The sequence below is a fragment of the Notolepis coatsorum genome (genome assembly GCF_963971535.1).
Source record: "Notolepis coatsorum genome assembly, chromosome: 5".
Classification (NCBI taxonomy): Eukaryota; Metazoa; Chordata; class Actinopteri; order Aulopiformes; family Paralepididae; genus Notolepis; species Notolepis coatsorum.
In genome coordinates this window covers 134781613-134793768 of record NC_140169.1, presented here as the reverse complement: position 1 = coordinate 134793768, position 12156 = coordinate 134781613, and the positions used below count along the sequence as shown (strand labels likewise).

Below are 12156 nucleotides of genomic sequence, written 5' to 3'. Positions count from 1 at the left end.
TGTGTGTAAGTGAATGTAACAGACTATTATGTCAGTGTGCACAGTTTCATTTTACAATCTATGTGTGTGTGTGTGCGTGTAGGGGGTGTGGGGGGTTAAGGGGGCACTGGTAACCATGGCTGTAGTCTATCCACATGCCTGGATTGTTTGTATATGGCTGAGAGAGTTGCACAACTGAGGGTTTTGCCTAGGGGTGTGTCACCTGGGTAGGGCAGATTCCACCTGTTTGTCACTGCTCATTCCTCCTACCTGAGAAACTCTTCAACGCTTCATGGATAATGTTATTGTCCCGCTTAACATAGGCCTGCCGCCTCAAACCGTTTTACCTCCGCGATGAATGTTGGTTCAGGTCGTGCCGGTGCCCCTCTGACTGGGTTGGGTTACTCGCCACAGTGAGGAGGCGGCGGCCGCTCTCGTCTCTGCAAAGTGCGGTTCCTCTGAGGCGCCGGGGCAGGATTCATATCAGACCATTCCTCCAGAGAGATATCGGAGAAAGAAAGAAGATCGTCTCATAATCATGGTAAGATCTCCAATACCTGCTCATCGACTAATAGCGTGCGTTTCTGAGTGTGATTTATTTGGTGGGTGTGTATTTTAAAAGGTGCACTGTGTCGTTTTGTGGGAATCAGAGGAGTGAATAATTTCTAAGGTATATTTTCAAAACGTGAATACACAAACTGTCCCCAGGGGAAAATGTGATCCCTGGAACACTGTTTGAAGCTAGAAAGCTATACCTGAAAAGTTACTATTTCATTGCTGTCGTTTAAAAAAAGCAGGGCCTGGAATTTTGTTAACAAACATATTCTAGCAAAATGATTTTGTTTTCATTTATGATAACATAAGATAGAATAAGTCTAAGAATTACAGTAAAGCCCCTTTCGGACATGCACTGGACTCCTGCTGGTCTTAGCCGCACATTAATCGGAGGGGCTGTCCGAACACAAACATGCTAATTATTCCACATAATCCACGTAATTACAACCCGCCCCAATGTGTTCAGCTTTTCAAGTTCAAGTTCATCTTTTGCTCAATAATGCTTTGAAACGGGCGGCTAGGTGGTGTAGTGGGCAAGGCACTCGCCACCAACGCAGGAGACGCTGGGTTCGAGCCCAGCTCTCGGCGTTGCTACCAGCTTGGCTGGTCGCTCATACTAACACAATTGGCAGTGTTAGGGGTGGGAAAGCTGGTGGGTGGGTCCTGGTCGTTGTAAACAGCGACTCCTACAGTTCGGTCGGGGCGCCTGCACAGCGAGGGTAGGATCTGGAGGGAGGTAGTGTGACCTTCCACACGTTACACTCTCCCAGTGAGAGCCTGCGCTGCCAGGCTGGCTGCCGGCTAGCTGCACATGTGTCGGAGGAAAGCATGCAATAGTCTCCGGCCTCCCGGACCAACAGTAGGGGGGGGGTGCGCAACAACCATGAAGGGGGTTGGGAATTGGCGTAACGACTAACAGTGGGATGGGAGAAAAATCGGAAAAAGGAGGGGGGGGGGGGGGGGGGGAGATAATAAAAAATAAAAAAAATAATGGAGATCTTAGAAATATCAAGTCAAGATGATAGGCTGGCCAGTTTGCTCCGCTGCCTGACTGAGGATGAGATATAAAACGCTATTTGCTCGTCATTGCTCTTATCTACCTATAGACCTGTTCGCCGACGACGTCATGACAAACATGCGCGCGCAGACCCGAGGCAGAAAATAACTTAATCCTGGTCAGAACAACGGCGCAGACAACAACAATATATTTGCATTTGTTAGCGATCTAAACAATCAATCCATGTCAAAGCTAGATATGTAAAAGGTGAAAGACTCACACTCGCATGTCTACCCCTGAGAATTGCATGCTGTGTGCTACATGTCCGAAAAGGCAACGTAATGCTGCATTCGATAACTCGGAGGTCAGACATTCCGCCTTCCTACTAGCTCAAATCAAATAAACCAGTCCGTCAACTCAGAGCTCCTAGTCGCACACAGCTGGTATGATTTCTCAATTCCACAGTTCAAGCCTCGGCATCATTTGACGTCATTTCAACATGGCCACCTGCACATCATATAAACGTTAATGTTGTCGTTAGCTGTTTAACCCTTTCACTACCACACTACAGAAGGTTAACCTTTCAGAAAGTGTTAACCTTCTGCAGTGTGGTAGTGAAAGGGTTAACACTTTGTCGTGTGGCAGTGAAAGGGTTAACCGTTTGCTAGTGAAAGGGTTAAGAGCACATTTGTACGTATTAGCTATAATGTCATTGTAAACTGTCTTCGTGAGTTGTAGTTCACGCAAGACAAATTGTACTGTATAAGAAAGAATTGCGTAAAAAAGTTTACCTTGAGCATCCATGTTTTTCCAGCTTTGTAGCTCGAACACACGTAGATCAGAGACGGCGTGTTTCCCACTTACAACCATGAACAAATGCAGTATTAGAGTTCCCAAAAGCTACAGGCCTGTGTGACCAAATTGATAAGGCAGCCTGTATGGGGGGGATGCATGTTGTAGCCACAATAAGTTTAATATTATTAAATAATAATGAAAACAATGTATTTATTATGTATGATAATACCCCAACTACAATATACCATATGCCTATGAATGGCCTAGTATAGTATGCCTAATAAATTAAGATGCATCAGTCTACTTTAGGCCTACACAAAATGAAGCAGCTTGTCTCATGCTGATTTATTGAAAACTTTAATTAACAGATTGCAGAATGCGGGTACAGTACAGTACAACTCAATACACACAATTGTTAAGGGGATGCCGACCAGAGAAAGACTTTCGTCTTGTTTACATCAGGGTCCCCCCATTTTTCAATTCATAATGAATTGAATGCTCTAAAATAGACTCTCTGAAGTCTGAAAGACCGTAATACAATTTGTTCAGGCCTGTTTACCTGGACTCTGGACCTAGTCTCCCATGATGACACGCATGGCTAGTTTGACCGTGTCATCAAATTCAAGATCACGTTGTTCTCTCCTCATAATAAGAGATCTCGATATCCCCTGGCTGGCTGCCAGTGCCGAGGCAGGTAAGGGTTAACAACAAGCTCCCTGTGACGCGGCATGGAAACACTGACTGGAGCAGCAGCGCGCCAAATGGAGAGGGCGGGGCGAGTTTTGAACGTGTGTAAGGGGGCGTGTTCAAGAGGCAAATCTACACCACCGCGTCACATCCAGCTCCTAGGAAAACTTTTCAGTGGGTCGCAGGTGGGATGTGTCTCTGTGTCGCTTGCACTTTCTAGTGGGACTCTCACCTTCTTTTACCGCTAGGCTGCGTGCGCGCGCCGTTCTATTCTATAGCAATTAACAACTTCATCTGAGCCTGCGCGCATACCATCGATTCCACTGTCCACCGCGCAATTATTGTCATATTCTGCATGCTTTATCTTGTCGGAAAGAAGGACTGGAGTACTCATTACGACGGTATGGTTCATCTGCTCGGCATGCATGCATCTCAGTGCTCTGTAGAGAGACAGTCATCATGATCTATTCACTCTAAAAACCGACAATGTTGTATTGAGCGAAAACTTTTTCTGCTATATATCTTGAGGGTGAGTTGTTTGTATTTGCATAGAGCTTATTATTACTAGCCTACCTGTCGTTTTGCTAAGGAAATAAATATGCATTTATATATAAATATTTTTTTTTTAATAATAATTAAAAAAAGAAAAAAACGTTTCTGCACTTTCATTTACAAGACGAATGATTATGTTTTTCGTTCTACGTAGGTGTTTGTGTTTTAACATGTTCACCCCCTACATAAAGAGTCTGAATGATATGGTATTTTCCACGGTAAGCATACAGGTTATAAGCACTCTATCTACTGCATGCGTTTGCTATGGTGAAAAGTTGCACGGCTGTACTACAATGAGTCAGTGTACAAAGACCAATATACCTTTGGACCCTAAACGTGTGATACCTTACCTGTGTATGCAATATATAAAGTGAGCTATGTAACCTATATGCTTCTAATATTCAATTGAATTGTGTCCATATTCAATTTAATCAAATGCATGTTTATTATTAACCATCACGGTCCACATGTGGAGACATATCTAGTGAGTCGTCTCTGTCTGTCCCCCCAGGCCGACAGACCCGAGGAGCCTCCTAGTCCCGGGGTCTTGGGTCGTATCGGGAGCTGGTTCTCTCCCTGGAAGGCAAGGAGCCCTGGGAATTCTGCTGAAGATGCCTCCCCCACCGATGACCAGGCACCCGGGCTAGAGGGAGAAGGAGGGAGCAGCCAGGATCCAGAGAGAGGTCCTGCGACCGGCGAACAGCCAGGAGAGGAACGGGGTCAACGCTCCTCCAACCCCAGTCGTCTCGGTCTCTCTGGGGATACTCTCCTCCGTGAAGGGGAGGACGCCGTCGCCACACAGTCTGCCCGCAGAGACGGCCCCCTCCCAGCGAGCAGGGAGCCAGCGGAGGGAGAGGAGGAGTTCTTCGAGGCTAGAGAGAGCAGGACTGGCCAGGGCTGGGGGAAGGAGGAGAGCAGTGGCAACAACGCTTCGGTGAGCGGCGGGGATCGTGCCTCAGACAAGAATGCCAGTCATCTGACACATCCCTCCTCCTGTGCTGAACAACAGGGAGGGGCGTCGGGCGCTGACCCGGCCCACAGTCATCAGCACCAGGCTCAGGAGCAGGCTCGGGCTCGGATAGGCAAAGCGCTCCATGTGTACCTGGAGGAGACCAGCGTGACCCGGAGAGGGGAGGACACTGACAGTGGACAGGAAGTGACCAAGGTCAAGACAGGCTTCCAGGTCATCTCCAAGGCAAAGGGTACAGATTCACCCGAGGATCCTGCACTGAAGAACTCCAGCTCAGAGCGGCCTGAGGGTAAATGGACTATTCTGAGGCCGACTATCGGGGTCGAAGGTCATTACAGTGCCCTGGTAGGAGTGTCACTGAAATCACGCACAGACACACCATTAGAGCCTGGGTTTAGTGAAGTGGAGACGGAGAGAATGGGGCGTAAAAACACTAGCAGGAGAAGGTCCAGGAAGCTCTCCCAGGGAGATGCAGGGAGTGACTCCCAGGAGAACACACCGAACAAGGCCCAGCCTGTCCAGGTGGACTCCCCTACATCAGAGCATGCAGTGAACCAGGACACAGGGGTGGAGTCTCTGGGGAAAGTGTCTCAAGACTCGTCCCTGTCTAAACACAAGGCCGCCTCCCAGTCATCACCCGAGGGAGGGGAAAGCAAGTCCGCCTCTCCCGCTGTGCAGACAGCCACGCCTACTGATGGCAGCCAAAGTTCAGACTCACCTGTTGTAGCCACACGTGCATCTGTGGTTGATGACAAGGGGGCCATGGATCCGGATGAGGATCATTGGGTGGAGCGAAAAACGGAGACCCCTGAGGCCAAACGCAGGAGTGTGAAGGTTTCCGTGAGCAAGGTGAAGTTCTTCACCAAGAGGGTGCTGGTGAATTCTGACTTGTGTCCAGAGGAGGACCAGAGGGGGGTCCAGAGTGTTCAGAAAGGATTAAATACTGAGGACAAAGCCAAGGAAAAGACCAAACCAGAGATTGAGACAAGGTGGGGTTTTATTTTATTACCTGAAGGACGTGAATGATGAGATTCAGAAGGATATAATATGTGTATGAGTTTCCAGACTGTCTTTTGTTTATGGATGAAACACTGAATCATCGTATACAGTATTTCTACAATTCAGTACAAACCTTCCACAGGAATGGAAGGCACATGAAAACACAACATTTGTAAGGATGTAATGTACAATACAACAAATTAATTAACTAACATAGTAAATTCCTAATTTAAATGGTATTTTAGGAGAACAAATACCTTGTTAAAAGGGGAAAGTGTATTTTTTGATTGCTGAGGAAGTAATACCATACTTGACTAGTTAGTAGCATAATGCAAACAGAGTACAGCCCTTTAGGCTATATGATTGATATGGACAATTATCAGCATACACACTGTACTTTCTTAGCACCTCTCTGCTATCTGTCTATGTCGCTCATCCCGATCCGTCTACGTCACTCACCCATCTGTACAGTTATGTCTTCTCCCCTGTATAAATAATTTGTTAGCTCGCCATTCTACAGAGATACAGGGTACTGAATTGATTGCTGTACTACTCTCTCCATGCTTTAGGCTTAACTAGATTATTCCCCATCTATGATCAACACAGTAATTAAGTAAAGCTTAGATAAGATTTAACAAATCACTTTCAAACAAAGCTGAACGTAATTTAGGTGGCTGTACCACAATTGTAAGTGATAGGAGCTCGCTTCAATGATACAATCATGAAGGGTTTGTGCTGCTATTTGTTTTTGGGAAGTGCAACCAAAACTTCTATCAATGTTTGTGTTTGAATTCAATCCTCCCCCCCCCCCCCCTTTTTTTTTTATCTCTTCTTGTTCGTAGACCACAAGACCTGAAGAAAATGGATCAGGAGCCTATCCCAGTCATTGGCCGGATCGCAGATAAGATCAGCCTCTTTGAGAGTCGGGTGGTGGGGGAAGCCAGGAAGGCCCTCCAGAGCCCCAGGAGTGCCGATGTTTCCCCTGCCAGGAAAGTCACTGACCGGTTGAAGGCAGGTGTCTTTGGGTCACTAAATCAGAGGGCAAAATCAGCGGACCGGGAGGGTAATGCCAGGTCCAGCTCTGCTCCCCCAGCCAGGGAGAAGACAGTCAAGGAACGAGCGAGGAACTTTGTGGGGGCGATAGAGGACAAACCAGCTCTGCCTCAACAGTCTGCCATGTCAGGAATGTCCCAAAAAACATCCTCCGCCGCTACAGTTGCTTTGTCGACGACAACAGGGCAAGGTAAACTGGCTGTTATTAAAGATAAAACGCGGAGAGCACCCGAGACAGAGATGGCATCTAAACCAGTAGGACCAGATGCCACCACTGTAGTGAACATTCCTGTTTCTAAACCAGAAGAGACAGACTGCAAAACAAAAGACAAAGAGGCTCCCAAAACAAGGAATCTACCTGTGAAGCCTGACGGTGTTGACTCAGGTTGTCCAGCTGAAAGGTTGGGTGACTCAGTGCAACCCGACACTAAGAATAGGCCACAGGCTAAAGCACCCAGCAAGGCAGGCTCTAGGAAAAGGAGAAGTAAAGAGCCAACTGACGATATTAAACCAGACCTCCCGGAGAGTAAGCAGGAGGTGATAACCGGCACACTCGAAGAGGCGGGTGCCACGGAGAAAACTATCTCTCCTACTGAGTGTGTCAAAAAGACAGCTACGCTACCGTCAGATAAACCTCTAGTAGACACTAAACCAGATGTAAAAAAAACTAGCGGTACCAAGCAGCAGCCACCGAATAAAGCATCCAAGGTATCGGACAAACAAAAAGATCCGGAATCCAAAAAAGACGGCTGTGACAAAACGACAGTGAAGGGAAAGGGAGACGTATCAAAACCTGCCGTCGGCAAAGACGACAAGCGCGATAACGCTGTCCGAGATGGGGAATCAAAGGAGACGGTTCGTATGCATCCAGGTGTTTTACCCCAGATGGTAATGGTAGTCGAGGGCCGTGGCATCTCGTTGGTTGAGGAGAAGGAACATCTTTCCAAGGATAATGTCAGAACAGCGGCCCCCTCCCCCTCCCCCTCCCCCACATCTCATCCAGAACAGCCTCACATGGAGAAACCTGCCTCAGCAGAGGGAGCTGCAGATTTTCCCAAGTCAGACTGCCAGCAGTCGAAGCAAATTGTGAAGAAAAATGCGGAAAAAGCAACACTGCCAGAGAAGAACGACGCAGAGAAAGAAAAACGACCGGAAAAGAAAGACGCAGGAGTCGTGAATCGCACGGAGAAAAGACACACAGAGAAAGAAGTGCGAACGGACAAGATGGATACAGAAAAAAATGATCAGAGTGGGGACGCGGGGAAAGTAACTCAGCCGGGAAAGGGAGCCAGTGGGCCGAAACAGATTGAGATTAAAGGAAATAATATGACGAGAGACACGGCCTCGGGCAGTAGACAGGACACCACGGGGGCTGCGGGTGACGACGTTGACACACACAAAAAAGAGGACACAAAGCTTATTAAAGAGTTTAAACAACCAGAGCCGGCTGTCCAACCCGTGGCAAGGACCACTGCACCGTCACACTTTCCTCCTAAGACTCAACACCCTAAAGCTGCTACTTGTGGAGTTGCCCACACTAATAGGACCCCGATTGAGACGGACAGTGACAAACAGACCATCCAACCTCTCAAGGGAGGGACGGCTGCAAATGTGCCTGAGCAGAAAATAAATGCTACAAAAATCTCCGGAAGAGAAACACAGCTAGCTGTGACAACGGGGGAATCACAGCTCCAGTCCACGTCTGTGGCAAAGACGGATGTTTCTAACGATGACTCACATCCACAGGGAGCTAATTCTATCTCTGCAACAACAAAGCCTACTGCTGAAGTAGTTACAGCAAAGGAAGAGGTCAAATCAGTGAGTCTTAAATCTCTAGATTCTACCAGTACCATGGCAACAGCTGACAATAAAGTGACAACCCACACAGAGAAATTGGATGGGAAAGAATCATCTCCTTTAATTAAGGGACCTATTCCTACTTCTACTCCTACTAAATCTAGTAGCAGTGGAGAGACAGGCCTAGGTGTTGGGAATAAAAGTTCAGTTAATAGTACACTGGCCTTAGACAGCAAAAACATAGCAGCTCCTAGCCACTCGGTACAGACCGTGAACAGTACCACCACAATTACAGTGGGAGAGAGGGAAAATGATAAGAAAGCAGGCTTTCTGGCAAATGTGCTTTCACCAGTTGTAAACGGTGACATCCATCCATTCCTACAGGCCCTCACAGCCAATAATAAGCCAGAATCACTGCCCAGCTCAAGTAAAGCTACAAACACCAAACACAGCCTTGGCTCTCTGCAGCTTTCATCCCTGAATAAGTTCCCTTCCGCCCGAGGGCTCAGCGGAGGTGAAACCTCCCCTCAGCGAGATGCTCCCTCCAGCTGGCTGGACGTGGACTTCCCCCAGCAGAAGCTGAAATTCTCTGAACCCAAACTAAGTTCGTCCGTCAGCGAGAGCAACCTCCTGGACGCGTCCAGTGATCCGGGTGGCGATTTCATAGCGAACATCAAGAAGCTTTGCTCTCCCTTCTCCCTCCCGCCGCGTAAACACAGCCACCTCCGGCCGCCTCAGCCTCCCTTCGCCATGCCCGCCATCAGGGAGGACCGCTTCGAGAAGCCCTTTGACCCAGACGAGTTTCTGTTTGGCTTGAACAAGAAGAGGGCAGACCGTGACGCGACCCCCAGCCTCCTGGCCAGGTTCCAAAGCACAGAGACTAAAGCGGCGCTGAAGCCCGCCAGGGCCAGCGTGGCGGACAGGAGCATGCTGCTTAACGGCCTGGACTTTCGCTTCAAACACCGGGAGAAGACCGCGGAGGAAGGGGACGAGAAGAAGGGGGGAGAGGGGGAAGAGAAGAAAGACGAGCCGATCAAGGTGAAGTCTCGCCTGGAGGGGAGCTGTGTTCTCAGCAGCCTCCAGGCCTCCAGCTACAGGCTGAAGAGGAACGGAGGCCAGACCCAGGAAGAGACCACCCATTCTGGACACGTGTCGCCCAGTGAGTCCCCCCAGGCGAGCCCCCCAGCAGGATCCCAGCCTCCCCCGTCCAGCCCCACTACTACAGCTCCTTTCCATGAGACGTTGGCTAACCAGAGCCCATCCTTGTGCGATGTTGCTGCAGTCCTGGCTGTGGTCAGTGACTCAGGTCCTCCGCTTCCTTCCTTTAACGACATCAAGCTGCCTGACTATTTAGAGAAGTTCCTCCCCCGGGAGCAAGCGAGAGCAGAGCCGAGCACAGAAGGACAGGAACAAGCCGGCAAAGAGGTCAGTTTATAGCTCTGTATTACTCTCGTTTTCAACAGATTCAGTGAACGTGCCGTGAATGTTGAGAGATTCCCATGTGTTCATTGAGATTCAGTCTGTACACACGGTATAGCAAGTCCATACAAGCAGCGTGAAGGGAGGCAAGGCCAAATGACAGTAGATCAAAAAGTATAGCCTACAATTCACCATGTCTTAAAGAGAGGAAGATTCCCACAGTACCTCGATAATCTCTACTCTGTCCTCTGTTCCTGATTAGTATTTCAGTGTATTCTATGACCCATGATGACCCATTGAAGATCAAAACTATTAAGTATTACAGCCAAACCATATTGTGTAGGTTCATAATCTTTGACGGGGGTATAGCTTATTGAATTTGTATACTGTTACTTACAACCAATAAAGGTAAATGATTTAACTTAATCTTTGAGAAAGATTTTATATTGTAATATTTACTTGTTTCCATGGTAACTAATACAGTACCCATAAACAAAGATAAGCCCTCGCCAATCTTTCACCAGTCACAAGAGCACAACTACTCTGACGTGGTATCAGTTGACATTCTCTTTAGACTTCAATAAAATGTTAAAAAACATGAGGTAATCATGAGGTCTATAATTATATTAGATTATTACATGGCGTTTTCACATTCGCCGAAATGCTTGCTTGTGATTGGTCAATAGCCCCCGACAGCGGTGAATTATCTTTCGATAACCACCGGTGATTATTGTTTTTCGCAGCTGGCGTAATCAAGCCCCACTGACACACACTGTTTCAGTGCAGCCAATCAGACACACCTGCCGGGCTGCCCGCGATAATAATAATCACTTTATTTGGGCTGACAGAGCCACAGAACTGCGATTTGTCAAATGAATTAGGTATATTGTTAGTAAGTTAGCCATGTAATAAGCGGGATAATGTATAGCTATACTCGGTCATCATCGCAAAATAATTGACCTTCACTGACGTTTAAAACACCTCGCCGAGGCGGCTCGGTATTTTAAACTCTGTGTCGGTCAATTATTTTGCGACAATGACCTCGTATTCCAATAGTCAGTCTGTTGTTTTGACAGTTTTGGTTTCCTGACATCGTCCTCAGCTCTGCAGCGTTCACTCCAGACCGGTCTTCAAATGCAATCAACCCTTTCCTGTAAAGACATAGTTTTGCATTACGCACACAGTCTTGTGTACCCATGGCCTTCTTCTAGGTTTTCCTCAAAAATGTAAATGCAGATCTCATTTAATTACGCTCAACTCTGCTCCCGTCAAAGGTCAGTCCAACTGAATAAGTGGAACCATATAAACCACCTTGAAAGACTCCCATGGAACATGGCGAGCCTTCGTGCAGAACCAGGCGGCTCTTAAAACGTATCACATGACTCAGCCCAGATCTATAGATAAGCCGGTGTAAAGTGCTTGATTCCCTACCATGTCTGTGTGTCAGAGGACTAGAGGGATGGTTTCCTTGCCTCCAAGCGGCAGAGCCGACCTGACTGTGACGTCGGGCCTTCTGCTGCCTGACAGACCTGACGAAGGGCCTCTGCTGCCTGACAGACCTGATGAAGGGCCTCTGCTGCCTGACAGACCTGATGAAGGGCCTCTGCTGCCTGACAGACCTGATGAAGGGCCTCTGCATGTCCCTACCGCTCCACCCACACAGGCTGTGCTACCTGAGCCCCGCCACCCTCTGGTTCTTCCACTGAGGACGCATACTAATGCTGTAAGTGTACCACTAGCTGTATGTGTGTACGTGTGTGTGTGCGTGTGGGGGTTCACAAGACTTTCTTATCAACACATTTTAACTATTGTGCATTAACCAAACAGTACGACGTCACAAGCAAATATTGATACGGCGCTCCAGCATTTTGCTGATGTTTACCATGCTCTCAGCGCAGCCTGCAGTGTTTTGATGATTACTCTTCTTCTTTTTTTGCACCGCAGATGGGAGCTGTTAAAGGACTTCATAGGCGCCCTGGAAAGGTATGCTCACTTCTTACCTTCCATACAAGAATGAAAGGATGGAATTGAAAGAATTGAGTGGAAGGACCTATCTGGATAAAGAAGTTATTGTTCTGTGAAAACATCTGCTTTTGATATTTTCTTTGTGGGGGTAAACAGTTTTTGAGGGAGAAAGAACAGTTCAAATGCTCAGCTGGATGTGATTAAAACCACGAGACTGCAGTCCAAACCACGTCGTAGAGCACTGCATTGTGGGATGGCAAAGGGGAGGACGTAACATTGCACACGACTAGCATGCCTCATGCTACTGTTATATGAATATATATATATATATATAAAACTCAAATACTTACACTAGAACTAGACTTTACTTGAACTAGTCACTAATACA

At 47.6% G+C, this 12156-nt stretch overlaps 1 protein-coding gene across 4 annotated transcripts in view; it reads left to right on the top strand.

Moving 5' to 3' along the window:
* The first annotated feature begins 260 nt into the window (after window positions 1-260).
* The window catches only part of LOC311229191 (uncharacterized protein), a 50541-nt gene continuing 38645 nt past the window's right edge, over window positions 261-12156 (top strand). Inside the window, exons 1-6 of one of the 4 annotated variants that reach the window (XM_084315258.1) lie at window positions 261-520; window positions 3720-3783; window positions 4077-5524; window positions 6377-9809; window positions 11251-11526; window positions 11748-11786. In XM_084315258.1, the coding sequence (XP_084171384.1) occupies window positions 3736-3783; window positions 4077-5524; window positions 6377-9809; window positions 11251-11526; window positions 11748-11786 (5244 nt within the window). In that variant the 5' untranslated portion in view covers window positions 261-520; window positions 3720-3735. Of the gene's footprint in view, window positions 521-3256; window positions 3415-3467; window positions 3543-3719; window positions 3784-4076; window positions 5525-6376; window positions 9810-11250; window positions 11527-11747; window positions 11787-12156 lie in introns of those variants that run through there. The other 3 variants (XM_084315256.1, XM_084315257.1, XM_084315259.1) reach the window with 3 other exon arrangements.